The sequence below is a fragment of the Stylophora pistillata genome, chromosome 5, assembly GCF_964205215.1.
Source record: "Stylophora pistillata chromosome 5, jaStyPist1.2, whole genome shotgun sequence".
NCBI classification, from domain to species: Eukaryota; Metazoa; Cnidaria; class Anthozoa; order Scleractinia; family Pocilloporidae; genus Stylophora; species Stylophora pistillata.
The window spans coordinates 3,835,031-3,860,010 of NC_142523.1; the positions used below are offsets into that span (position 1 = coordinate 3,835,031).

Below are 24,980 nucleotides of genomic sequence, written 5' to 3' on the forward strand. Positions count from 1 at the left end.
TTCCGGTAACGCAGATCGAATTGCTTTCATTTCAAAAATCTTGAAAGAAATCCGTCTAGTACTTGTATGGAATATTGGAGCTCTCCAATGACTGGTGTCTTTGACAGAGTATACTGTTGGCTTGCCCAGATCGGCCAGAAACTGTCTGAAGAATTCAGCTGGAACGAAATTCATTTCCTGTTTGTGCCATTTTGCTGTATGTTAAAGAACAAAGTAACGTCAATGGCAACCTCAAGCGGGCGATCAGATAACGGCTTATTAAGCGACTATCTCGGTCTGTTTATTGAGAGATTTTAGGCCACTAACTCAGTCTGTATAATGTACGATTTTAAGCCGTTAACTAACGGCTTAAAATCTCCCAATAAACAGACTGAGGGAAATTAAGCCGTTAGTTAACGGCCTAAAATCGTACAATAAACATAACAGACTGAACGAAATTAAGCCGTTAGTTAACGGCCTAAAATCGTACAATAAACATAACAGACTGAACGAAATTAACTAACGGCTTGTACGATTTTAGGCCGTTGACTAACGGCTTAATTTCATTCAATCTGTTATATTTATTGTACGATTTTAGGCCGTTAACTAACGGCTTAATTTCGTTCAGTCTGTAATGTTTATTGTACGATTTTAGGCCGTTAACTAACGGCTTAATTTCGTTCAGTCTGTTATATTTATTGTACGATTTTAGGCCGTTAACTAACGGCCTAATTTCGTTCAGTCAGTTATGTTTATTGTACGATTTTAGGCCGTTAACTAACGACTTAATTTCGTTCAGTCTGTTATGTTTATTGTACGATTTTAGGCCGTTAAATAACGGCTTAATTCCGTTCAGTCTGTTATGTTTATTGTACGATTTTAGGCCGTTAACTAACGGCTTAATTTTGTTCAACAGGTAGTTTATATAATGGTAGATTTTAAGCCGTTAACTAACGGCTTAAAATCGTACAATAAGAATATAGTTATTTAATATTTTTTATTATATATATTAAAAAAATATATTATTTATTTTTTTATTTACGAAATTATCATACCGACCGGGATAGTGGCTTAAAATCTCACAATAAACAGACCGTGATAGTAACATATTATGTCATTATATATATTCCCGCTTTTCGAAGTCATATTGTAACGAAGAAAAGTTGCTTTCCAAAGTTAAACCGCGTGTATTAATTAGCTAACTATGTTATAGATTGATCAAGCATATCAGTATGCGAATAACTCCTTCAAACAGCTTTTAAGCATTTCAAAACGTGGCTTAATTTAGTTGAATTGTGGATGCGGCTTATCAGCAAAAGTCAAAGGATATAAAGAAACATATTGTGCAGCGCCCAGATGTTTTGTAAGAGAGCGGTATCAAAAAGGGCACCATTTGTAAGTACTTGCTTCCTTTTCAATTTCACACTAATGCGAGCGTCAATCAAAGCTCGTCATGTCTAACGCACTTATCAACAATAGCGCCAAGATAATGTGCGGCGAACTTCGATCACAGCCGACTCGGTATGTAGCGAAACTGGCTTAAATTCATTATTACTGTCCATTTCACGCTTTTGATACAGACTTCGAATGGAATGATACACTAAGCTTACTATACAACACACCTAAACAGTGTCAGTCTTAAGAAAATTCGCCGAGCAGCGCAAACAACATGATGATTATAACATTTCAAACACTGTTTGCGTCACATTCAGCAATATCCAATTTAGATTTTTGATAGTTAGTCATTTGTAATGAGCACACTAGTGATTTGTAATTATCTGTCCTTTGTATCTAATGGTTAAATATTGTGCTCAAAAGAATTGCAGCCGAGATAAATCATTGTTTTGTTATCTATATTGAGTGGAGCAACCTTAACTTTTGTTTTATGAGTTTGATGAGGCTTGTTCCTCGTAGGTTCGGGAATTATCAGAATCAAATATTTCATGTTTAAAGCCAGTGGTGGTCAACGTCTAGAACACTTCTATGCCAATATTATCGCCGTCGTATTATCGTCAGTCGAAAGCTATGACTGATAGCTGGTCGTACGCGTCTAATTTTTCCGCGTACACGGTGTCGCATGTGTATATAAACGGGCTTCCCACCCAAGATATCAGTAGTCAGCATCGCAGTGCCGAAGGTCTAAACAAGTTACGCATCAAAAGGCAGTCGGGTGGACACTCGCAATAACTTTTATTAGCAAAATTTAGGAAAGTCGTTCCATTATGAGGTATGTACGTGAAAGAGTGAGCTTAGTTATTTGAGACAAAACCTGTAAATCTTAATGCTGTTTTTATTCTAACATTTTGGTCCTAATTTCGATGCTGCTGCTAGAAACTATCGCCGCTGTCGCGAACGCTTTTCTCGTCTCATCATTCATCTTTATCGTCGGTGATTTCAATAGCAATCAAGACAGCATGGTAGAAAATTGAACTTTATCTTTAGATTGTAACTATAACTAAACTGACAGCTTGCTTTTTCATATCCAGCCCATTGATAGTAAATTCCGGTGAAATCATTCTTACAGCGTAAGTTGAGCTGAGTTTTAGAAAGAGATGTTACATATCTATCTCAGTGATCGTTGCAAATACTATGATTGAACTAATTTAACCTGACTGAACTTTAACTGTGACAACTAACTGTGCACCTCTTTAACATGACCAAATATGGCAACCGAGGCATCTTTTTTCCATGAGGCAACTGAAGCTACAGTTTTTTTAAATGCGTAGGCGATTTCCAAAGTCAACAAACGATCTCTTGAAAAAGAAAGGTTCTTATCCTTAACTGTAAAATGCAAAAGCAGGTAGGAATTCTGATTTTGTCCTTCTGGAAATCTCAAAGATGGCGGCATTGTTTACTTCGTTGTCGATCTCAAAATACGATAAGATACTTGTAGCCTCTGTTCAAAGCAAACCGATTTTAGAAGATGATAATTATACAAGGGGAAGAATTAATCAAACTCTGCCTAAATGTATTTTATATTTATGGACAGCATTATTTTCCAAAGAGCGGAAAGTACATGTCATAAACGAGCCATAAAAAATGTGATTTGCGATTACGTCATCATGCCCTTGTGTGCAGGCAGAAGAATTCGATAATTTTTGTAGTAACCCATCGCAAACACATTAAACGAGATATTTTTGTCGCTCAGATGCAAGCCGATCAAAGTTTAGTTAAGTTTGAAATAAGAAATTTTTACGATGAATTGTAATTGATAGCTTTGGATGGAGTTTGCATCCGTATTGTTATGAACTAGATATTGAAATGTGACTATATGAATAAATTTAAAATTACAGATCGCCGGAAACACAACGGAGTTTTTAAAAAAAAAAAAAACAAGCCGAATGGCCGTATAGCACCGAGGAAATTATAAAACTATATCATATATATGTACATGTGCCGATTGACTTCATCGAACAAGACATACACAGACATACACAGCAATTCATATAGTTTTTAACATCATATCAAACCAATTAATCGATACACGTATTTTAAATCCTGTATTTCTATTTTCCAAACTTCTAGCACTTTCGAGTCCAACAACCATAAATGGATGCTCGTAGAAGCCTGCGGAGTCAAATCAAATGTGATCTCTGAGCTCTAATTTGCTATTTCAGTTGTAGTCAGGTCTACTGACAATGCAATAGGGCCGCTGTAAACTGAAATGTCAAGTGGGTCATGGCTTAGTATCAACAGAACCCTCGTACTATACGGGTCTATAATCGACAGTTGTTAAGTCTGCATATTCCATACATCTGGCGACCATTAACGCAATATTTAGGCATCCCTCTCATTATCTAGTTAACATGTAAAGTTCCTCCGAGAAAGACTTCACCTTAAGAAACGTCTTTGTCGATGAAATCTTCGACTTCGTAGACTGTGAACTCAGAACTAAGAGTTGTCATGTTCATCGACTTCATCTGACCAATTAACATCAGACCGAGACATGTGATCAAAGTATGAACCAATTGTTTTCAAAGTACAGTAGAATGAAGTACAGCTCAATAAACCGTAAACTGAGCTCCCTATAACCAACTTTCGTTTCTCCTTGAGGGGTTGGCTACGAGTAGGCTCCACAGTTTACAGATAATGGATTATCTTTAGTAGTGGTTGAAACGGTATTCGAGCATGGAATCGAGACACATCTGTGAAAAACCAATGACTTGAACTACGGAATTATAATTACAACAACATTTCATTAAAATCATTCGCCGATACCACTGGTGAAAGCTCAGGGCTAGCTTTTTATAGAGCAAATATACTGGAGTATATTTTTTGGTTTGACCTTACATCAAAAGCTCTGAGAGTCTATTTATTCGTAGATTCTTCTTTCTACGATGGAAAAATAATTTCTTAAAAAGAATTTATAATATAGATAATTATGAAATACCAGGATTTTTCCTTACTTAAAAAATCATATCGTTATCGCGCGCAGTAAAGACACTATAGTTTTATCTTTTACGTGTGAGGATATTGGTGTCGCCATAATGGTTACTAATATGGTTAATTTTGCTGTTATATAATTTTTTCCTTCTTCGTCAGAATTTTGACGTTTTGGAACAGAAAATATAAGAATTGTTGTCTTTATTTCTCCTTTATATCATATCCGAGTTTCATGATATTTTTGTGATAGGCATTTTGCGTGCGATAGGTGATCACTTTAATTGCTGTTTCAAAAATGAATAAAAAAGAGTTGTACTTTATGTGGACATCTCAGCAGTATCTATAAGATAAATAGAACTTTACACGGCCGCTCGGTGATACGAATTTTATACTCTCGTGCTGAAAGTATCTCTGACGAGTGAGCGAAGCGAACTCGTGAAAGATATTTACAGCACTCGAAGATAAAAAAAAAACCTATCCCCGCGCGGCTATGTGATATCCTCTATTTTTTTAGCCTATTTCTCTCCGATATCAACATACCTAACATGATTAAAAGTTCAATCATGGAACACAGGCTAAATGTTTAAAACTAATGATATGAGTGATGATATGCTTGTTGATGTTCAGTTGTTCACCAGTCTAAATTATTTGTAAAGTTCATGATAATCCTATTTAGAAAACGAGAATATACTGGAAACCTCAGTTTGGAAGCGTTAGTCTAAAGTGAAATATCACGGCAGTTGATACTATCCTAGTGCTACGTCATTCATCGGTTTAACATTGCATTCTTTTTCTTTACATGCAGTTGTTTCATATGAATATATTCATATAACTGTCGCACTGTTGCATATATCAAAGTATAGGCAAAGTTTGATGTGCAAATGAGGCCAAGAAATGTGAATAGGACGCAGCGTGGCCGAGTGGTTAGGGTGCTGGACTTGTAATCCAGTGTCCCGGGTTCAAGTCCTCCACCCTGCCACTCACTGGATTTGTTCTCGGTTTCCCCTAGTTCAGCTCCTCGGCTGCGCTTTTTAAATAGCCTATTGGTCTGCCTCCTGCCAGTGGGGATTTTTAAGCGCTTAACTAGTCTGTATTGTGATACTTTGTTCGGCATATTAGCATGTATTGTGTTACAAGGATAGGAATTGTCTGGAAGGTTCGCGAAAATCAATGTCTCGCAATATGTTGTTTCAAGAATTTTCTAAAACTGTGACTCATCAGTTTAAAAATAGAGTTTAATGTAACAGTTATAAATAGTTACTATTGTAATAGTTATAAATAGTTACTATTATAATGGTTACAAATAGTTACTTTTGGAAACTTCTAGACTCTCTTCGGATGCTTATATAAGCGGCTCGCTAGTCAGGTTGTTGTTGCGATTTGGGACTTGTTTGTGATCTTTAAGTGATATTGTGTGACAAGTGACAAGTGAAGGGATTTTCCCGTTCGGATGTGAGTCGACTGACATTCTGCTGTCAAGTCCAAAGTTGTTTACAGTGGAGTGCGATACGTCGAAGGAAGTCTTCAGGAGTTTTCGCCAAAGAGAAGGAGAGTACTTTGCTTGTGGTCAGATAAGCGTAGATAAGTACATAGTTAATTGTTAGTTGGATTGTTCCAAGAGTAGTCGCTAGCTCGTGTTAAGTTACCTCCCGTCGTTTACAGTTAAATAAATTGTGTTTCGTGGAAATAGCGAGTTTTATTACCTTTCTGCCGGTAATCAGTTACCGTAACAATTGCTAGTGGCCTAATCCGCCTCAAAAACCCGAGTTGAAATAAAGTTACCTTAATAGGGTCATGTCATCACAATAATTCTCAATGCTGAGGCGATCCTATCGAAAAAATATTTTAGTGAAGCACGTCTTGGGACGGAAGTCGTCTCAAAAACACGCGAGCCGTTTGAAAAACTCTTGATCGCTTGTATGGAGTTATATGATGAGTTACGTGTAACTGAAGCCGTGGGTATATGAAGGGCTTCCAAACCAAACATATCATTTGTCAAAACCACAGTCCCGAAGGACTAAACACGTTACCCATCAAAAGCCAGTCGGGTGGACTCTCGTAATAACTGCAGCAAGATTTGCAAAATTTGTTCCATTATGAGGTATTTACGTGTACTAGTGAGCTTGATTATCCCGGAGACAAAACTTTACAGTCCATATTCTGTTTTCATTCTGATACTTTGATCCGTAATTTCGATGAAGCCGCTAGAAACTCCCGCCGCTGTCACGAGGAGTTTTCCCATCTCATCATTCACAGTTATCGTAGGTGATTTCATATTTGATCCTCCCTAAATAGTAGAAAATTGAACTTTAGTTATAAATTGTAACTGAATCAGAGCTTGCATTTGGAATGTACTACACCACTTTTTTTACATCTTGCAAACGTATCGTATTCGTCTTTTGCGTGTGATTTCAAGATTAACTTAAGGTAAGACGCATTGTGGAAAGTTGAACTTTATTTTACAATTGATAGCATTTGAAATGTACTGTCCTTTTTGACATCCAACCTACCTAGCTGGCAGTTTTCGCCGGACTGACGGAGCTGTGTTTTTGGTCATTAGACACTACTTGGACCTTTACTACCGGTTATGCCGGGTTTTAAGAATCATAACTCATTCATCGACACTTCACTTGAACGGTGAAATCATTGTTATAACATAGATATATCAAAATAATTTTTGTGCATAGGGTTTTCAAGGTTATCATAAAGGAAATAGATTAAAGAGAACTCAGCGAAAAAAATCATGCAAAAAATTTTGTAAGTTACCATCCGCCGCAGGAGGGTATTTGGAATCACGACACATTCGTCGACAGTTCACTCGAACTGCACGATCATAATATTACAGCATCATTTCATTAAAACAGTTTTTCTCTATAGTAAAGGTGAAGGCTGTGGGCATTTATGTAGGAAGTAGAATAGAAAAGACTTAACTCAAAAACTTCAAGGCAGTATAAATTATCTAAAGTTTCTACATATTAATTTTCCACCTCTATTTCGCTTTTAGACTTAAAGCGAAAAACTTGACGCAACCTGACTATTTAAAGTTCTTTAAGTGCCAAAAAAGAAACATTAAGCTCACTAGATTTGTGTCGAGCAATTTATGAATTTTTGTTTCGGTTCATTCTGAGGTTTGAAAGATAACAGGAGAGAGTTAAATGAACCACAAAAAAAAGGTTTAGAATTCTGTTAGTCACTTGCCTGCGTGCAGACGTGTCCTATTTCCTTTGTTGCACACAACCAGATCTCAGTGCCTTAATTACCATATCGTGAGATGATTTCATGTAATGCAATGTAAAAATATCTCTTTTCACCAGGCAATAAATTAGTCTTTTGCAAAAATTGTGAGAAGAAAACAACATGAACACAAACATTCCCGTCGAGCTCTTTGTAACCAAATGGAAACCCAAAAGTTATCTCTGTGTCTTGATTGACTTGATAATTTTTGTTCTGAATTTGTTTTTAGAAGAGAGAACACTTCGCGCACAATTCGCATGCGTTTACAACCTGTGGTCTAATGCAGAACTGAAAGATACCAGAAGCCCCTGTTGAAACAAAACTGATATTAGAAGAGTGATAAAGGGAAGAATTAATCAAACTCTGCCAAACTATGTTTTGAGTGTATTTATAGTATTCTTCACCAAAGAGCGGAAAATACATTTCATGACGAGATTTACTTGGAAATGAGATTTGTGAGGGGGTTATCATGCCTTAGTTGGTATGCAGAGGAATTCAGCAGCGATAATCTTCGTGGCAACTTATCGTGAATCATATTAAACAAGACTGTAAGGTCTAAAATTACAACTTTTTATAAATTCTAGTGTCTAGTTAGTTCGGGGATTCCGCGAACTAATATGTGGCAACGCAGGTAAAGAGAAGATAGATTCACATCACAGGGCACTTAAAATACGTATTATGTTCTTGCACATAATTTCTCCATACCATCGCCGCCGAAATGACGCTTGACCATCTGTCCCCTCGTGCGTCATCATGCAGGGATATAAGTTAAGACTCAAATTAGAGTCGCATCAGTTAACATCGAAAATTTCAAACAGGAGTTAGGCTTCAAAATCCAAGAGGGTGGCCTTGTGTCAACTTTTACAGGCAGAGTTTTTGTATAAGTGTTCCATTAAGAGGTATGTAACTGTAAGTTCAGGCTTGGTGTTATCCGTGTTGCCATTACAAGATTTTAATCCTGTTTTCGATGATCTTGTTGGAAACTCTGACTTCTGTCGGAAAGGTTTTCTCGTCTAGAGTCGAAAAAATCGCGAGAAAAGTAGGTGTTCTTGATTTTATTTTACACCGATATTTTTTTCACTTCTATTTCGCTTCAGATTTTTAGCGCAAAATTTGATGCTTCCAAGTTGTTTTCTTATTTGTTATTAACAGCAATGAAACGTAGTGCTAACTTGAATTGTACTGAACATTACTTGAGAAGTCAATTTGTCCCAGTGTAAGGGTTCTAGGGATTGATTTGTTGTATATCTCAATATTCTATACACACTAAACACATATTTAGTATATATTTAGTGATTTACCAAATAGGAACTATAATTTAAGATTATTTGGTCCTTTCTTTTTTGTTCTTCACTATGAGATTACTAGATCACGCGAACAGTGTGAGGTTCCACCGAAAATTTCTCGAACAGACCATCGTTCTAAATCAAATTTTCTAAAATCGCACATGTATCAAGATTCCTCCTCTGGGCGTAATTTACTTTAATAATGCTATAATAGTATAATATACTAATAGTTTATCCTTTGTGCTAAGACTAAGAGAGAGAGAGAGAGAGAGAGGGAGAGAGATTGATCGAGGATCGAGGAAGTCAATTCTAGACTCGCTCGTCGAAAGATGAGATCGATAAGAAAAAGTACATCGACTTTAAAGTAAAGATCCATAGCTTAAGTGCAACAAAAGTTCATGAACAGCAGTTATATTTAACAATTATTCGCCTCAGGTTCGGTGAATATCGTCGAATAATCCCCGAGACGAAGTTGAGGGGATTATTCGACAATATTCACCGAACCTGAGGCGAATAATTGTTTTAGTATAATTTCAGAGCTGAACAACAGAGAAATTTCTAAATCATAACATTTTAGTAACATTTATTAACATTTTATTTTAACATTTTATATAAACCGCGCGGAGCGGTTTATATAGCGTTATATAAGGAACCGCTTGACCAATCAGATTGCTGGAAACTCTTTGCTCGGCTCTGAAATTATACTAATAACATATAACGCTCCCTAGATTTTGCAATGCAAATTAGTCTTCAGCGTTTTTGTCAATAAGCTCAGAAGCTGCGTGACAGTAATTCACTTCATTCGTGCTCCATCAAGCAGCTTGCTGACCAGGAAATAATTTGTTTTAAAAATTATTGAGTCAATGACTTTTTGCGTTGAAAAAATAACGTACATAGCAAAGAGCGGATCATGTTTATGTTTGCTGGAATAGAATTCAGCCCGTTGTCCTGTAAGAATCAAAGCATCAATTATAAATTCAAACAAATATATAGTACGATCTTTCAAGAGGTCGAGACCAAACGCAAACCTATTCAACCAACCATCATTTGGAGTCTTTATAAACTTAAGAGATGTAACAGAAAGCGAAAGCTATAATGGTCTCACTACGCTTCTAATTATAGCATCAACCCTTCTTGTAATTACAGCCGTAAGTTAGAGGCCAGTGAGCCACAGTGCTTATCAGTTCTTTTCATGAGCACGTTAGAAATGTTTAGCGAAGGAGTTATTCTACTTCAACGTTTACGTTGTTGTCGAATTTTCACACTGACAAACGATTGAATAGATAGGAGAGCTAGGTGGTAGAGCAATTCTATGCGTAACTTTTTTTTCAACATTTATTCTACTCAGGCTTACGTAATATGAGATTACTATGACCATATTTCAACCATAGTCAGTGCAACCTCGTAGAATGATTGATATTGAGTCGTTGATCATGAATAAAACTCCTATAGATAACCACGTTTTTGTAATGCCACGGACATACAGGTGTAAACAATTCGTGTGTTTCTCGATTTGAAGGTTTTTTCCCGGATAAGGTATATCATCATTTGATTGTTCAGCTTAAGACGTCAAGCGTAGACGTTTCCAGAAAAGTGAACAATGCCCTAGCTGTGTAGTTTAGCCCTATTTTACTTCAAGCATCTTCTTGTTGACCGTGAGAATAATAAAAGGCGGTATTGTTTAAATATCACAGCTCAGCAGGCTATTGTTGTCAACTAAGAAACAGGACCCTACATGGATTTTCAATACATACGTTGTGAACAGAACATAGATGTTGCCGAAATAAGCCGATAGACGGCAAGCACATTTCATGAAAATTACTGTATCGCTTAAAATGGAGGAACTGACACACACTGCCTTTCGTAATTTTACCATTCGATATGAACCTCGGCATATATCTCAATGTTGTGAATGAAGGAAATGGCAGCCACGTCAGACTCCAGATGCAACGTTATGCAAGGTGAAAATGATGGCAAGTCACGCTGGCTTTGCAATGACATTAGTACCCCCTCAATCTTAGATCAAAGTGGGTCTGATCCTTCGGCTGATATCAGCGAGATTCTAATGGAAATCGACCTCTGATCCGCGCCATTTCAAAACAAATACGGCTATTGGGTTCAATATTTAAATCGTCAATCCATTATTGCATTCTTGAAACGACTAACGGTTCACTATACAAATATTCACTTCGTTAATACAACCGTAGGGATACGCTTCACTTGGTTAGACTGTATTAGACTTTCAAAAGATATTGGCCATTGCGACAGATGCATTAGTTTCAACACATTTAGTTGGTTGAAGACCGTTACTTTTTTTAGTTATACGAGCCAGTATGAAAGAGTCTAACTTAACTTAACTTATTCCTCTTCGTTCCCAGTGGAAAGAAAGATTCTAAAAGAGATTTAATTACTCTCTCTACATGTAAATAGTTATTTGTGATAATAATTAATCAAATTTTCATTTATTCCTTGAGGCATTCGTTGAAGCGCTATTAACTGTCATCATTCATATTCCCTCCAGTGCCATTTGACCACGGCTTATCAATAAATTGATACTGTGGGCGTTTGTTTGGCTCATCTTTTGTTGCGTCCGCTTAGCCTTGTTGATTGTTTTGCAGTTAAAGTGTACACGCTTATTCAAGTTGCGGAAATAGCGAAAACAAAAGTCTTTGACTACGAGCGTGGGACCGTTTACCCCTGATTGGTGGACTTCTATATCGACTACTTCGGAAAGTCGGAAGTGAACTCCAAGCTCCTGCAAGAGCGTGAGAATAATCGCCTGATTGGTCAGTATTTTTGGCACGGCATATCTGCGTCCTATTTACAAAACAATTATTAGATTTGTCTCACCGATCACAGCACAATAATTTATTTTGGTTTATGTTCTCTTGGACCAACACGATATCTTTCTAAAAGTGAAATGATCGTATCGATACAGTCAAATGATTTTGTAATATCTGTTGAAAATCAATTATTTCTGTGAAAATACTGCACAATTTCCCTTTCTATGAATTATTCATAGCGAAAAGTGTGCTCAGCAGTTAGCGAAGCTTTTGGATGATGCATTCGAAACAGTAAGACGATCAAACAGTCCGTGTCATTAAAGCAGTAAAATGAAGGCAATATGTCCACAGTTATGGAAGTTTCTGTTTTTCCTTTTTTCTGGTGGGCATAAAAAAAGCTAAGTGGGAAACTGTAACTCCTTAAAGACAAGTAAGAACGACTATTTTTCGGGTTATGGACAGCTCATAATTCTAGAAACACGTGCACATTACTAACTATCGCCCGAGTCTGCTATTTGCGCCCGGGGCGAGAAATGTAAATCGCCGAATCACTGCGTGACTTTAGAATTTCCTTTTTATCAAATGCTTTGTAGTCAAATAGCATGTAGGGTGTTTTCACCATCATAATTCCGTATTGATTTACCAAGTGAGGTGCCATATCACCGAAGCGACGACATGAGTTTTCCTTTCCCCTCCAATACAGAAGGAAAGGAAGAGTTCAGAACAGACGAGGAGGGACAACATGACAACAGGTTGAGTAATTCTGTTGTTTCTGTTCTTCTAGGGAGCCATAGGTTTAGTCTGTTAGCTAAACGGTAAAGCCGACTTTATCGGGGCTATCCAGTCTTGCCTTTGAGTCACGGTGAAAATCATTAATAATAAGGCTCATAGATAACTGCCATGCATATATCATGCAGGGTTCATCTTTGCTAACGTAATCGTGTCCCTGCCTGTACATACTGTCGCCAAACTGTACTTTCAACATGTTTTAGATCAAATGACTGATTGTTTCTATGACCAATTTATATCTTACCTATAAGTTTTCAGAGTCATTTCAATTGTGTAGTTTTCGCGTACAAGTTTTTTCAAATCGTTAGCTTCTGTGTTCTTTACTCTTGCAGCTTTAATATGTATCTCTTTGAATTTCATGTACTTAGGCTCAGTTGTTTTTTGTCCTGAAAGCACTTTTTTCATTTCGGACGAAAATAGAAATAGACAGTGATGCTCCCGAGGTTAGCAGGTAAGCGCGCAAGGGTCAAATCACCAACTAAGTGGAAAAGAGCTGACTTAACTTAACGTTTTATAATCATTCAGTCGTAAAAATCTCTATCTATAGCAACGAGGGATAAAATTCCTTTTAGGAACTCTGCCGTGTTTCATGTCCGGAAGGCTTGACATAATAAATTTCAAGCGTTTCTATGTAATGGTCGTAATTCGGACCAAATGTCGTTTTGAGATTAAACTGAACATGACAAGTCATACGAAAAAAAACTAACTATACTACGAACCCTTTACTGCCGGCGAAACTTCGAAATTACAGAAGACCATTGTGAAGGTAACATTTTATGGGAATTTCTCTACATTGTATGTATAGCACAGGAATTTTCCAAAGTTAAGTTGCATCCGTTCAGACAGCCGATGTCCATAGCTAAGCTTAAGCTTTCAACTTAAGCAAGATGTATGTATTTTCCTAAAACAAGGTGTTTTATCATGGAAATTTCTGGATTATTTCGCATCATTCAAATGCATCGACTGTGATACTTTATGCATATACGTACCCTCGCCAAAATTAAAATCTTGTAACCATAAGAAGGTCTACATTTCCAGCAAGCAAGTAATTTAACTTTTATTTTGTTTCTTTTGAAGATGCTTTATTAGAAGTAGCGACGGTGCAAAATCTTCCAGCTATAATTTCATAACTTGCAAGCTTTCATTGACTCGCGAAAAACAGTAGTAAGTAGTTCTAACTACCTGGATACCATTACCAAACAAAATAGGCTATGTTTAAGCGACTATTTTAAATCAGGAGATACAAAACCAACATGGGGTGTGATGAACTGTCATTAGAGTCACTCAAAAAGTTTAAAGAAGTGCAAGCATGTAATCTCCATTGTTTAAATCATCATAAACTTTGAACTGAGCGAGGTGATCTCTTAAGGGATCAAGATCAAGTAGAAACGCTTCATAAGGGAATGATAGTCTGTATCCCAGCGATAAGTTGCGATCTCAGTAATTCATCTCATTTTGCCTTTATACCATGGAATTACTGGATAACTGGAGCGACAGTATAACCAGCTTAATTTAATTTATTAACTTCTCCACGTATGACAGGGGAACCGCAACAGTGGGTAGCCAGTTACTGCGGGCCCTTTAATACCCACCCATCCCATCCTAGGAGGACATCCACCACACAGTAATCTCGTGTGTGGGAAATTAACGTCTCCTACCCCTAACCCTGCAGGAGACGGGGACTACGGTTTATTCGTCCTTCGCCGAGAAGACTAGAATATCTATCCATTTCTTGATATCAGTTATTTTTTAAGACCCTGAGTGTTGGTCCAGCCGGGGCTGGAACCCTCGACCTCCCGCAAAACAGTCCAGTGCTCTACCAATTGAGCTAACCAGGAGGCGGGTATGCCACGCTTATACCTCGGAGAGGGCTTGAAAAAGATGGTGTATCATCCTTTTCCGAGCTACCGTAATAAGTAGATATCAATTGACGATACTTTCCGTGTTGGCCGAAACATTGATGCAACTTAGTGCATAGCTTATATGTGCACGATCCTCGCAGTAAAGCACTATTTAAGCAATAGTGAAAATCAGACCTGAAAAAATTCAGGCCTGTACGGGATTCGAACCACTGACCTCTGCGATACTAGTGCAGCGCTCTACCAATTGAGCTAACAAGCCAACTGGAAGTAGGCCATCAGATTAATTCGACATAAACCCATAAGATGATAAATCAGACACAACGAATAGTGATAAATTTCAAACACAACGATTTAGTGCATAGCTTATAAAATTAATGCATCATAACAAATGGAATGTGTTGAAAGCATGTGGTGCAGCCCTCAGTCCTCGCTTCAGCCAGGACAAGACTTTCTGCTTCGAGATAATGCTCCCAAGATGAGGGATCGAAGAGTTCCGTGAAACTAAAAGCGTCGAATGTGAGCCGAAGTTCATAGCCTGAGTAAACATGGCGGTATTCGTCTTCATTTTGTTACAGACAAGCATTGAATAGGGAAAACTATCCAGATTTCGCTTCAGTGAAACACGCTTAATGACCGTAATTAAGAGTTGAGGGGCTTTAACCAATGAACGCGACACAAAAACTGCACGCACACTACGTGGTGAAACCGGTGCATCTCATTAGTCAACATCGTAGCGCCAAAGGTCTGGCAAATTACGCAACGCAAAAAATGCACGCACACTACGTGGTGAAACCGGTGCATCTCACTAGTTAGCATCGTAGTGCCAAAGGTCTGGCAAGTTATGCATCAAAAGCCAGTCGGGTGAACACTTTTGCTGCAAAATTTGTAAAAGTGGTTTCATTATGAGGTATGTACGTGTAAGAATGAACTTGATTATCCGCGACAAAACTTTTAAGTCCCTATTTTGTTTTCATTTCAACTTTTTGATCCTAAGGGTCCTAACGCCGCTCCTAATGCTGCTCGAAACAGTCTCGCATCTGTCACGAAAGTTGTTCTCGTTTCATCATTCATCGTTATTGTCAGTAATTTCAAATCTAATCAAAACTGCATGGTAGAAAATTGAACTTTATTGGTAAACTGTAGCTGAATTAGAGATTGCATTTGGAATGCACCATGCTTTATTTTACGTCCTGCCAGCGTAGCGTATTCTTCTTTTGTGTGTGACATCAAAATTTATCCGTATATGCATGGTAAAATATTGAAACTTATTTAAAAATTGACAGTATTTGGAATTGTACTATATATCCTTTTTGACATCCAGCACACGTAGCTGGCGGTTTTCGTCGGGTTTACAGAGCTGTGTTTTTGATCATTAGCGACTAATTAAATCTTCACTACCGGCTGTGTGGTGTTCTAGAACCGCCTCCCGGTTAGCTCAATGGATAGAGCGCTGGACTGTTGTGCGGGAGGTCGAGGGCTCGAGTCCCGGCCGGACCAACACTCAAGGTCTTAAAATAATTGAGAAGAATTTGCTGCCTTTCTATAACATCGAGAAATAGTTAGATATTCTAGTCTTCTCGGATAGGGACGAATAAATGGAGGTCCCGTCTCCTGCAGGGGTGGGGTAGGAGACGTTAATTTCCCACACACGAGATTACTGTGTGATGGATGTCCTCCTCTGGGGTGGGATGGGTGGGAAGGTGAGATCGATAGACTGAAACGGCTGCCAGTGGCGCCTGATATGCTGACGTCTGTTCTCAACCTCACACTGCACCCGTAATTCAGCCTCTGGGCTGCAAGTGGTCAGATATAAACTATATTCATATTCATTTCATCGCAAGTGATATCATTTTGTTTAACAACATAATTTTTATAGAAATTTTTATTAACGTTTTCCTCTTTTTTTTGGTCCTTAATAGCTAACCCAGTTGGGAAGCGATGTAAATCTGGTGGAGGCATCTCCTTTAAGACCTCTACCTAACATCTACTTCCAACATATTCGACTCATCTATTGATACTTCATTCCAATTTCGGTTAAGGACCATTCAAACTCACAGTATCATTTCAGAACTTAGGACAAGGAACATAATTTTTGCTCGATCGAGCAGCTTGCTATTCAGGTAATGATTAGTTTTAAAAATTATTGAGCCAATGAATTTTTACGTTGAAAAACTAACGTACACAATTAAGAGCAAATCTTGTTTATATTTGCTGAAAGGTCTAAGAAACATGAGCTCGTAGTCCTGTAAGAATCATAGCACAAATTATAAATTCGAACAAATACATCTCACGATCTTTTAAGAGGTCGAGATCAAAAGCAAACTATTTCAAGACACCATCATTTGGTATATTTACCGACTTAAGATATACTTCAATGGAAAGCGAAAGTTACAGTGCAAAGGTCGCAATACGCTTCTAATTATAGCATCAACCCTTCTTGTAATTACAACCGAAACTTAACTGAAAGCCAGTAGGCCACAGTGCTTATCAGTTCTGTACATGAGTACGTTAGAAATGTAAAGCGAAGGAGTTATTCCACTTCAACCTTTATGCTGCGGTTGATTTTTCACAATGATGGAATAAATATTTCTCATCTTTCTGCTTTATTGCGTTCTCGTAATGTGTAAATTCGTCTAGCTATCACCACAACAAATATATGATTCACCCCGAAAGGATCGCACTGTGATAAAGTGAATGATCCCTCAGTCCTGAGATAAAGCACAGCTTATGTTCGAAAGTTAAAATTCGCAGTTCAAAAGGGGATCAGAAGGAACGGTACAGAATATTTCTATGTAAGATGGATATACATACCTTAAATCATGTATGTCCACTAGACCTTTCAAAAATCCACTGTATAGCGAAGACTAAATCCCAACAGAGAGGTGAAAGCGAAGACCACTTGTCCTGTTCAGTTTAACCAAGCTAAACTCCCTTAATATCATTTGCTTTTGAGGACGTTGATGCTGAATGCTAGTGGAGTAACATCTGGACGTCCCCATCCAAAATATTCTTCAACAGACCAAGGTCGATTTCTACATCAGGAGCGAGTATTTACCTGTTTACAAAGATTCTCAAGCCCTAACTGAGCTTCGCTTAATCACGGACGCTTGTTTTGTTTTTTTTTTTTATTCCAGAATGTGGACCATGATGTCGACAAAATTGATAGAGAACTAAGTTATTAACCTCGACGTCACATGATGCTTCTAGATTGAATATCAAATCATCTATCACTTTCGCCTCCGATCACTGAAAAACTATTGCGCCTGCGCAGATTGCGTGACTTGCAAAACGCAAGCCAGACGTAAACCTTACACCAATGATGAAATTATAGAACTCAGCAGGGGACATTAAACACATTTAAATATAGAGTTTATACCTTCCCGCTGCCCCAAATGGTTGTTCCTAAATAAAACTAGATCACAAAAACAAGCGAAATGAGTCATTAATGAACAGAAAATGTGGACAGAGAGACAGGAGAACATTTGCTGATAAATACAAGGTGCCTCGTGATCAAACTCTGGGAAACGACAACAAAGATGCCATGTTGGACTTTCATCAGTGAGGATAAACGTAATTGTTATATTTATGTGACCTCTATTATGATTATTAAGCTCACATAATTTTGTTATGCTTTTGCTTAAACAGAGTATATTATCTGTTGTTATTTTTCTGTTCGTTCCATTAGTTATGTCGCTTTTGTGCGGATATTAAATTCACGTATTTGTTATGCGGGAATGTTTGTTTGGTACAAAACAACGCGGTGTCAAATGAATGTGAATAATGTATAATTTGGACAAAGTAGCGCCATGCATAAAACAAAACTGTGACGAATCAGCGTTGTGTGCACAACAAAATGATGTTGCAAAAGAAATAAAGTATGCAAAAGAATTCAGATCTCATCATGCGGTGTTTGTTAATCGTTGTGATATTAGCAGTGTGATTCAATAATAGCCCTTATTCCAGTTCCGCGCGCGCAGTTTAGTTGGACAGCAGTATCCTTTGGTTGCGTACGCGAAAGCGAGGCTATCAGGTCAAGCTTCCCTGAAGATTACTAGCAGGAGTGTAGAAAATATTACATCGCTGTTAAAGTTTGGTGACACAATAGCCTCGCTTTTGTGTGCACTAATACAGGAAGCCGATGTCCAACTACACCGCACACGCAGAACTGGAATAAGGGCTATTGAGAAATATTAGTACAGTATGTCTACAGAAAGGGCTTTTGAATCAGTCTTGTCACAAAATTACTCTTCATTTATTCTGCCAATAGAATGTAAATGGTGTCAGTATCTATCATACAGATAATGGAGGTTATGAGATATTTGATTCTCATGCAAGAGACCAATATGGTAGAAGCCATCCCTCAGGTACATGTGCACTATTAGAAGTGCCATCTGTTCAGGGCTTAGTACAGTATTTCCAGACTATACACTCCCTCAGTGACAATTATGGAACTCAGAGGAGTGCAGATAAGTACGTATGAAATAACTGCAGTGAACAGTTTGAGAGAAGAACAAAAATGCTCTTGAAAACAATGCACTGCTGTAGGGCCTTATGCAATGTGTTACTAAGTAGCAAAGTCTTGTAGTTAGTAGAATTCCAGAACCCTATGTTGCATAGCTGACCGAGGAAATAAATTATATCGTAACATGGGCATCAACAGGCATCTGAAAAGGGAAGATTTATACGCGAGTATTAATGTTTGTGGAGTTGAGATATCAGTCCAAATTAAAGCTCAAAGCTATGGGATGTTATCCAGTGGTTTAAACTATAAAAAAAAAGTTGAAAAACTTAATTTTCAACAACTACAGTGGAAATACAGGGTTTTTATAGTGGCTTGCAAGTTACTGTTAGGTATTACTTGTATTTTTCAACAAACAGTCAAAGCAAAGTGCATGTTCTCCTTATTGACTTATGAAGATACTTGTAAGCTTGCAAAACAACAAATGAAAAGAAGTAGTAAACCAACATTAGAACAAGCTACTTCTAACATCAATATTGTCACAAAGAAACTTAAGACAGGTATTTGTTCACTATGAAATACAATTTTTGTCTTGCTCAGCTAACATGGACCTACATCAAATCAGACACATGCAAAAGCACAGACGAAAATATAATTATAAAAAATTTGGAACCCGTTCCAAAAATTAAAAGATTGCCACAGATAAATTTCAGAAACAAAAGCAAATCCAAAGTTAGACAGCAGCATGGGAGTGAGACAATCCCAACTATTGATATGTGCATTAATTAACTCAAGGAGAAAATCAGAGAAGGTCCTTATTAGGTATATAATTAGGTATATATTAGGTATAGAATTGTACGATCAATTGAGTATAAATAGTGATTATTGCTTAATGTATTACTTTTTTGTTGCTTAATGTATTACTTTTTATATCCATTTTTCCCTCTATGTAAATCTTAAATATAGTATGCTGGCTTTTAATAAATATTTTCCTCGTGAAATCATGTGATAGTGACCATCTCAAAAGCAATTGCTACTGTGGTCACTACACACTTCTCCCTTTCCTACAATATGTAAAACTCTGCGCTCTCTATTTTCTCCTTTTATTCTATCTCACTTGTAGTTAATGATATAAATAGGCCAAAATAAAGATGATGATGATGAGGTATGCTATGCATACAATGTTTTCACGATGAAATATACTTCCTTGCATTCAGACCGTTATAATTACAATTTCATAATATATCTTTTTAACACGTGTATCAATTGGCATGTACTTATCACCCTTGGGAAGGTGGGACTCCTTAAATAAAAGGGACTGGGGTGCTCATTGTACCTTTTAGGGCAACCTCGTTCCCAGGGCCTTTTCCTTTAGCTGGGGGCCAGCTAAAGGAAAAGGTCCTGGGAACGAGGTTGCTTTTAAGGGTTAAAAAAGGTGGGTTTGGTACCTCTTAGGCTGTTCATCCTTAAAAGGTCCACAGTAGCAGCTTCTGTGATACCTTTTAGGGCATTGCACCAAAAATATGTGAGAGTGCGTTGTTGTAGAATTGGTGTCTCTCGGGTGAAAAAAAAATTTTATGCCACGCCCACAAACCAGGACCTTGGTACCTCCTTAATATTTCTTTTAGAACCACTGCGCACCACGAATGGTCAATACACATAACAGGACGTCTCCTGTAGCCCGACTTACGATCTTGGATTGTCTTGTTCTTTATGTAATTGATTAACGTAGAAGTTGTCAAGAATCATTGCTAATTGGTCTCTAGGGCTTGCTTGTTCAATCGTAGAGTAAAACAGAGGGAATGTAGGTTTTCAGTGTCAGAGGTCTAAGCAGTTTACTAAAGAATGGTCTATAATCTCTTATTTGCATGCACAATCGAATAACCAGCAAGACTAAGACCGATTGTGAGATCAGGTGTCATCAAATTAATGCTGAAGCCTCTATAATTAATTGATATACGTTTGCGGTATAAGTCAACATTTTAATTTTCGGTAAGTTATAAGATCTTTGCATCCTTATCGGATGCTGTGGTTACAGCGCAAAAAATTGTAGAAGGATAAGTTTTGTTGTGGGCCTTAGAGGTAATACCTCATCTTTCATAATATATTGCGAGTTAGCCGAATCTGTGCCAGATAACTGACTGAAAAGAGTAATTGAAGGATTTTGCACGATAAGCTTACGTGTCTGCGGTATTCCCCATTGCACGTGACAGACATTTGTGGAGAAACCCGATGGTAAACCTATAGTCGGTTACCTGACTAACTAACTTTGAAATCTACCAAATCAAATCATCTTAACTATCCTCATTGACCTATTGTACTTAATTGTTTAATGGAAAGTTATTATTACGTTGATGTTCTTAGAGTTGCGTGTGAATGGCTATGGTTTGCTTTATTTGAAATCTACATAAAAATTCTTTTATTTTTTTTTAAAGCAGGAACGCACAAGCTAATCCAGAAGACGGTTATCAACCGTTACGACACCAAGAGGTATTTTGCAAATTTTTTTACCTCTGAGATATTTTCAAGACTAGAACATAAAACGCGCAGCCATGTAGCATCCTATACATGCGACAGAAGAACAATTGTATTTTTATCGAGGAGCAGCGTATACAATAATCGGACGTGTTCCACTTCAATTGAAAGTCGTACTCAGCAGACCTCTTCAGCAGTGTGAGCAGATTTGCGCAAGTGGTCTATGTGGTGGAGTAACATATTTCTCAGCAAATTTTCGTAGTGCTCTACATGTGTAAGAACTGCTTGGCTCGCTTTCCGAAGAACTTGAGAAAGAACTTCATAAAATGGATATTTAGTAACAGCCTTTTCACTCTAGTTACTTTTTTGAGAGGTGCAACTGAAGCCGAAGTATCGACCGATTATGTGCAAACACCTAACACTGTTTTTTTCCTTGTACGAGAACTGTTTTTTTTTCTTTAGATTTGAGAATGAAATATATTATATGGATAAATTCATTAAACAACCTGTGACACTATTTAATTCTCTTCTATTAGGAAGGAATTGGTGGCCAATCACTTCCCATTTGGCAGCGCCCAGTTGGACGGGTGATTCCACCTCAATCGATTCAGGAGCCAAGGTTCCCAATGGAAGAACAGCAACCACAGCTACGGCCAGAACCTGGAGAAGCGTACGGAGAGGGAAGTTGGACATCTCATCGGATTGGGGTAGAAGAAACTGAAGGACCTGCAAGTGGCCATCAGACGAGTGGATTGAGTAGATGCTTGGAGGGATTGTTACGAGATGCAGGCCAAGGAAGGACTCTAAGTTCCTCGATCGGATGTCGGGAATCAGGAGACCACCTTTCGCGTAGTATGAATGTTTCAGATACTGAGGAGGGACTTGATGTTAACCAACAGTACCGTCGGAGAGGATTGCCGAGTGGGACCATTCGACCTAAACAGAAGGATCATGCTACAGAGCATTATTGTGACACACAGGGAATGGTGTTGTGGGATGAAAACGTCTACAGGTAGGTAGTATCTTATTGCCATAAATACAGAACTGACCATATTCTTCTTTTCTAAACTTAATGTTTGAAATCTGAATGTTGCTTCAGTCCTCCTTTTTAGTCCTTGCTCAAATGAGTGTTGCATTAGTTCAATCCATCATCGTTTAGCTTCGCGTATCTTTAATGATGGAAGGATGAAGGACTTGTGTTAATAACAGTTTCCAACTTCTGCAATTTACTTTGGGGGGCTAGTGCAACGAAAAAACGGCCTCTTTCACAAGGTGTCTGCTTTCGTAAGAGAGAACGGTGGAAAGTTTCGGATGTCCAGACTGAATGTAGACAATACAGACATTTTTTAGCTACTTCTAGGCTATACCTAGAAAATGAAAATCAAGGCTTGTTCGACGTACACTTAAGAGACATGAAAGAAATAAGTGTGGACTGTGAAAGTGCAACGACCAAATTCTTATAAGAAAACGTATTTAGTTATCTTTGTGAGATGAGTTTTAATTCCGAATAGGCATAAGAAAGACATTTTAAGACCGGCATTAAACACTGAGATGTTAAAACATCTTGAAGATGCTTTGCTTCCTACTCCAGGAGCAAGCCCCTGATCTTGTGGTTTACTTTCCAGGTTGGGTCGGTTTGATGAAGCCATTATGAGCCAGTTCGAAGGGCGATTCTGTTCCGGAACATATCATTGGAAAATTCGAAATTTTCAAACGCGTCGTGAAGATGCTATCAGCCGAGATATGGTAGCTCAGTTTAGTCCCCCAATCTGCAACAGGCTTTATGGGTACAATTTCTGCATGGTGATGTATCCTAACGGTGTCAAAAGTGGGGTTGACAGCCATGTTGCGATCTATGTCCACATGATGCAAGGCGAATATGATGACCGACTGCAATGGCCCTTCACTGGCGTGGTAACGTTGTCAATCTTGGATAGAAGTGGTTCTGAAATCCCCAATGATATCACCAAAGTTCTGACAGCCTCTCCGAACCTGGTAGCATTCCAAAAACCCGCAGCCATTTGGAACAGCACTGGCTGTGGATTCGAAAGATTTGCCCCCATTTATGAGGTATCCCAGCCAAAATATTTAAAGAACGATACATTGGTCGTGAAAATGGAAATTTCACTCCGTTAGCATTCCTAGATCTGGATCTGGAAGAGGTGATATACATGCGCATGGTTCAATCATTCGTAAAGAGTTAAACCATTTATATCACAATGCATCATATACTGCTTAATTTAGACAAATGCTTTCATAGGTAATTAGTTAACTCAGATATATGCTGCTTCTGTTTGATAATGTGTTGCATGTACATGTTGAATTAACGGTAAATATCATTTTTGACGAAGTCGTCCATTATGGTTCGGTTTCACCGAAATAAATTACAGTTAATTATATTATGACGCTTTTTTGTAGTGAGGTGTTGAGGTGATCAATACTTTAGTTTAAGACCACTGACACCTCTATAGGATTAATCTAGAGAGGTTGCCTTCGTTACTTAAAACACTGTTCTTATCAATAGCACCAGTTGTGTAGCAACTGATGCTTGAAGACTCGAAGCTTAAATGTAAAATTATTAGCAAGAGTTTTCCCTGATCAAATTTTTGAAACATATATCCAAGGCGGGTGTTTATTGATGAAGAACAGTTAATTAGTTCATCCAAATAAGTGTCTCAGTTTTATAGGTGCTCACGCGCATTTCCAAGGCAGTTTCAGGAGGGGATGATATATCCTCATGTTAAGTTAAGAAAAGAAGCCTTTTTTCCTAACAAAAGACTCGCATTAGAGTCACGTGATAGGGCCGACGTTTTTCTGGGTTCAGCACGATCGTCCGATTCCGAATAAATTTTCTTTTTTGAGAATCTCCCAAAAGAGAAGTTGCGCTGAACCAACTATTGTAGCTATACTAATAACTTGTACCAGGAAAGGAAGGACTTAGCTCAAGTAGCACATATGTAGACCTGTATATATATTAACAATGGTTTGTTTTTCATCAATCCAAAGAAGGAGTCATAGATAAAAGTAGTGAAGTGATATAAGACCACTTCGAAGGGAATGGTTCCGTTCTCTTAAAAAAGCATCGGCAGACAACTAACACGTGGGTTTAACATGGAAAAAAACATTTTATGGAATGTACTTTTTATCGATTAGGAAGTATTTTGTACTTAAGCTAAAGTGCAGTAAGTGGACAGAGATCGCTGAAGTTATGCCGATGTAGGTTTTTAAGCTTTAATTACTTTCAACGTGTGAGCAATGTTTCTATAAATAGTTATACTAGCTATGGTAGATTTAGCTTTGGAAAGGTTTTTATCCTGGTAATTAGTCAAAGGCTCATCAAATAACTTAGGGGTTTTGTCAAACTTCGAATAAACGGTTTCGGAATTTTTGTCTGGATTATATGATTGAACCATTTTAATTTTGGTAAGCAGACAGTTTGGCTGAGCAGTTAGGACGCTGAACTATTTACCTGGTGGACCGGGTCCACACCCTCTAACATGTTCTATGAAGCCGGGGGGAAACTTTCGAACGGGAATGTTTTCCTTCTTTCAGCAAAATTTACAGTAAAACCTGTTAAGAGGATTCCACTTAAATCGGACTCTGAAAAGTAAGCCTCGGGTGCCCTTGTAATAGAGCGTTCCCTTAAACATACCCAACAATAGATCCTTCTGAAGTTGCTTATCATTATTTTCTCCGTTTCTACCCTTTCTTAGTTAATCCGACTGAATCA

At 37.9% G+C, this 24,980-nt stretch overlaps 1 protein-coding gene and 1 long non-coding RNA gene across 2 annotated transcripts; one reads left to right on the forward strand and one right to left on the reverse strand.

Annotated features, from left to right (window-relative positions):
* Positions 1–573: 573 nt before the first annotated feature.
* Positions 574–24,646, forward strand: LOC111334989 (TNF receptor-associated factor 6-like). Its single transcript, XM_088760997.1, has 4 exons — positions 574–2,206; positions 21,211–21,265; positions 21,787–22,262; positions 22,876–24,646. Exons 1-4 carry the CDS (start codon positions 2,202–2,204, stop codon positions 23,384–23,386), a joined length of 1,047 nt encoding a protein of 348 aa, XP_088617123.1. The 5' UTR covers positions 574–2,201; the 3' UTR covers positions 23,387–24,646.
* On the reverse strand, positions 5,580–17,774 carry LOC111334985 (uncharacterized). The gene is made up of 2 exons (XR_002695295.2): positions 17,128–17,774; positions 5,580–6,649 (listed from the first exon to the last, which is right to left on the reverse strand). It is a non-coding gene; the product is annotated as an uncharacterized LOC111334985 (long non-coding RNA).
* Positions 24,647–24,980: the final 334 nt, after the last annotated feature.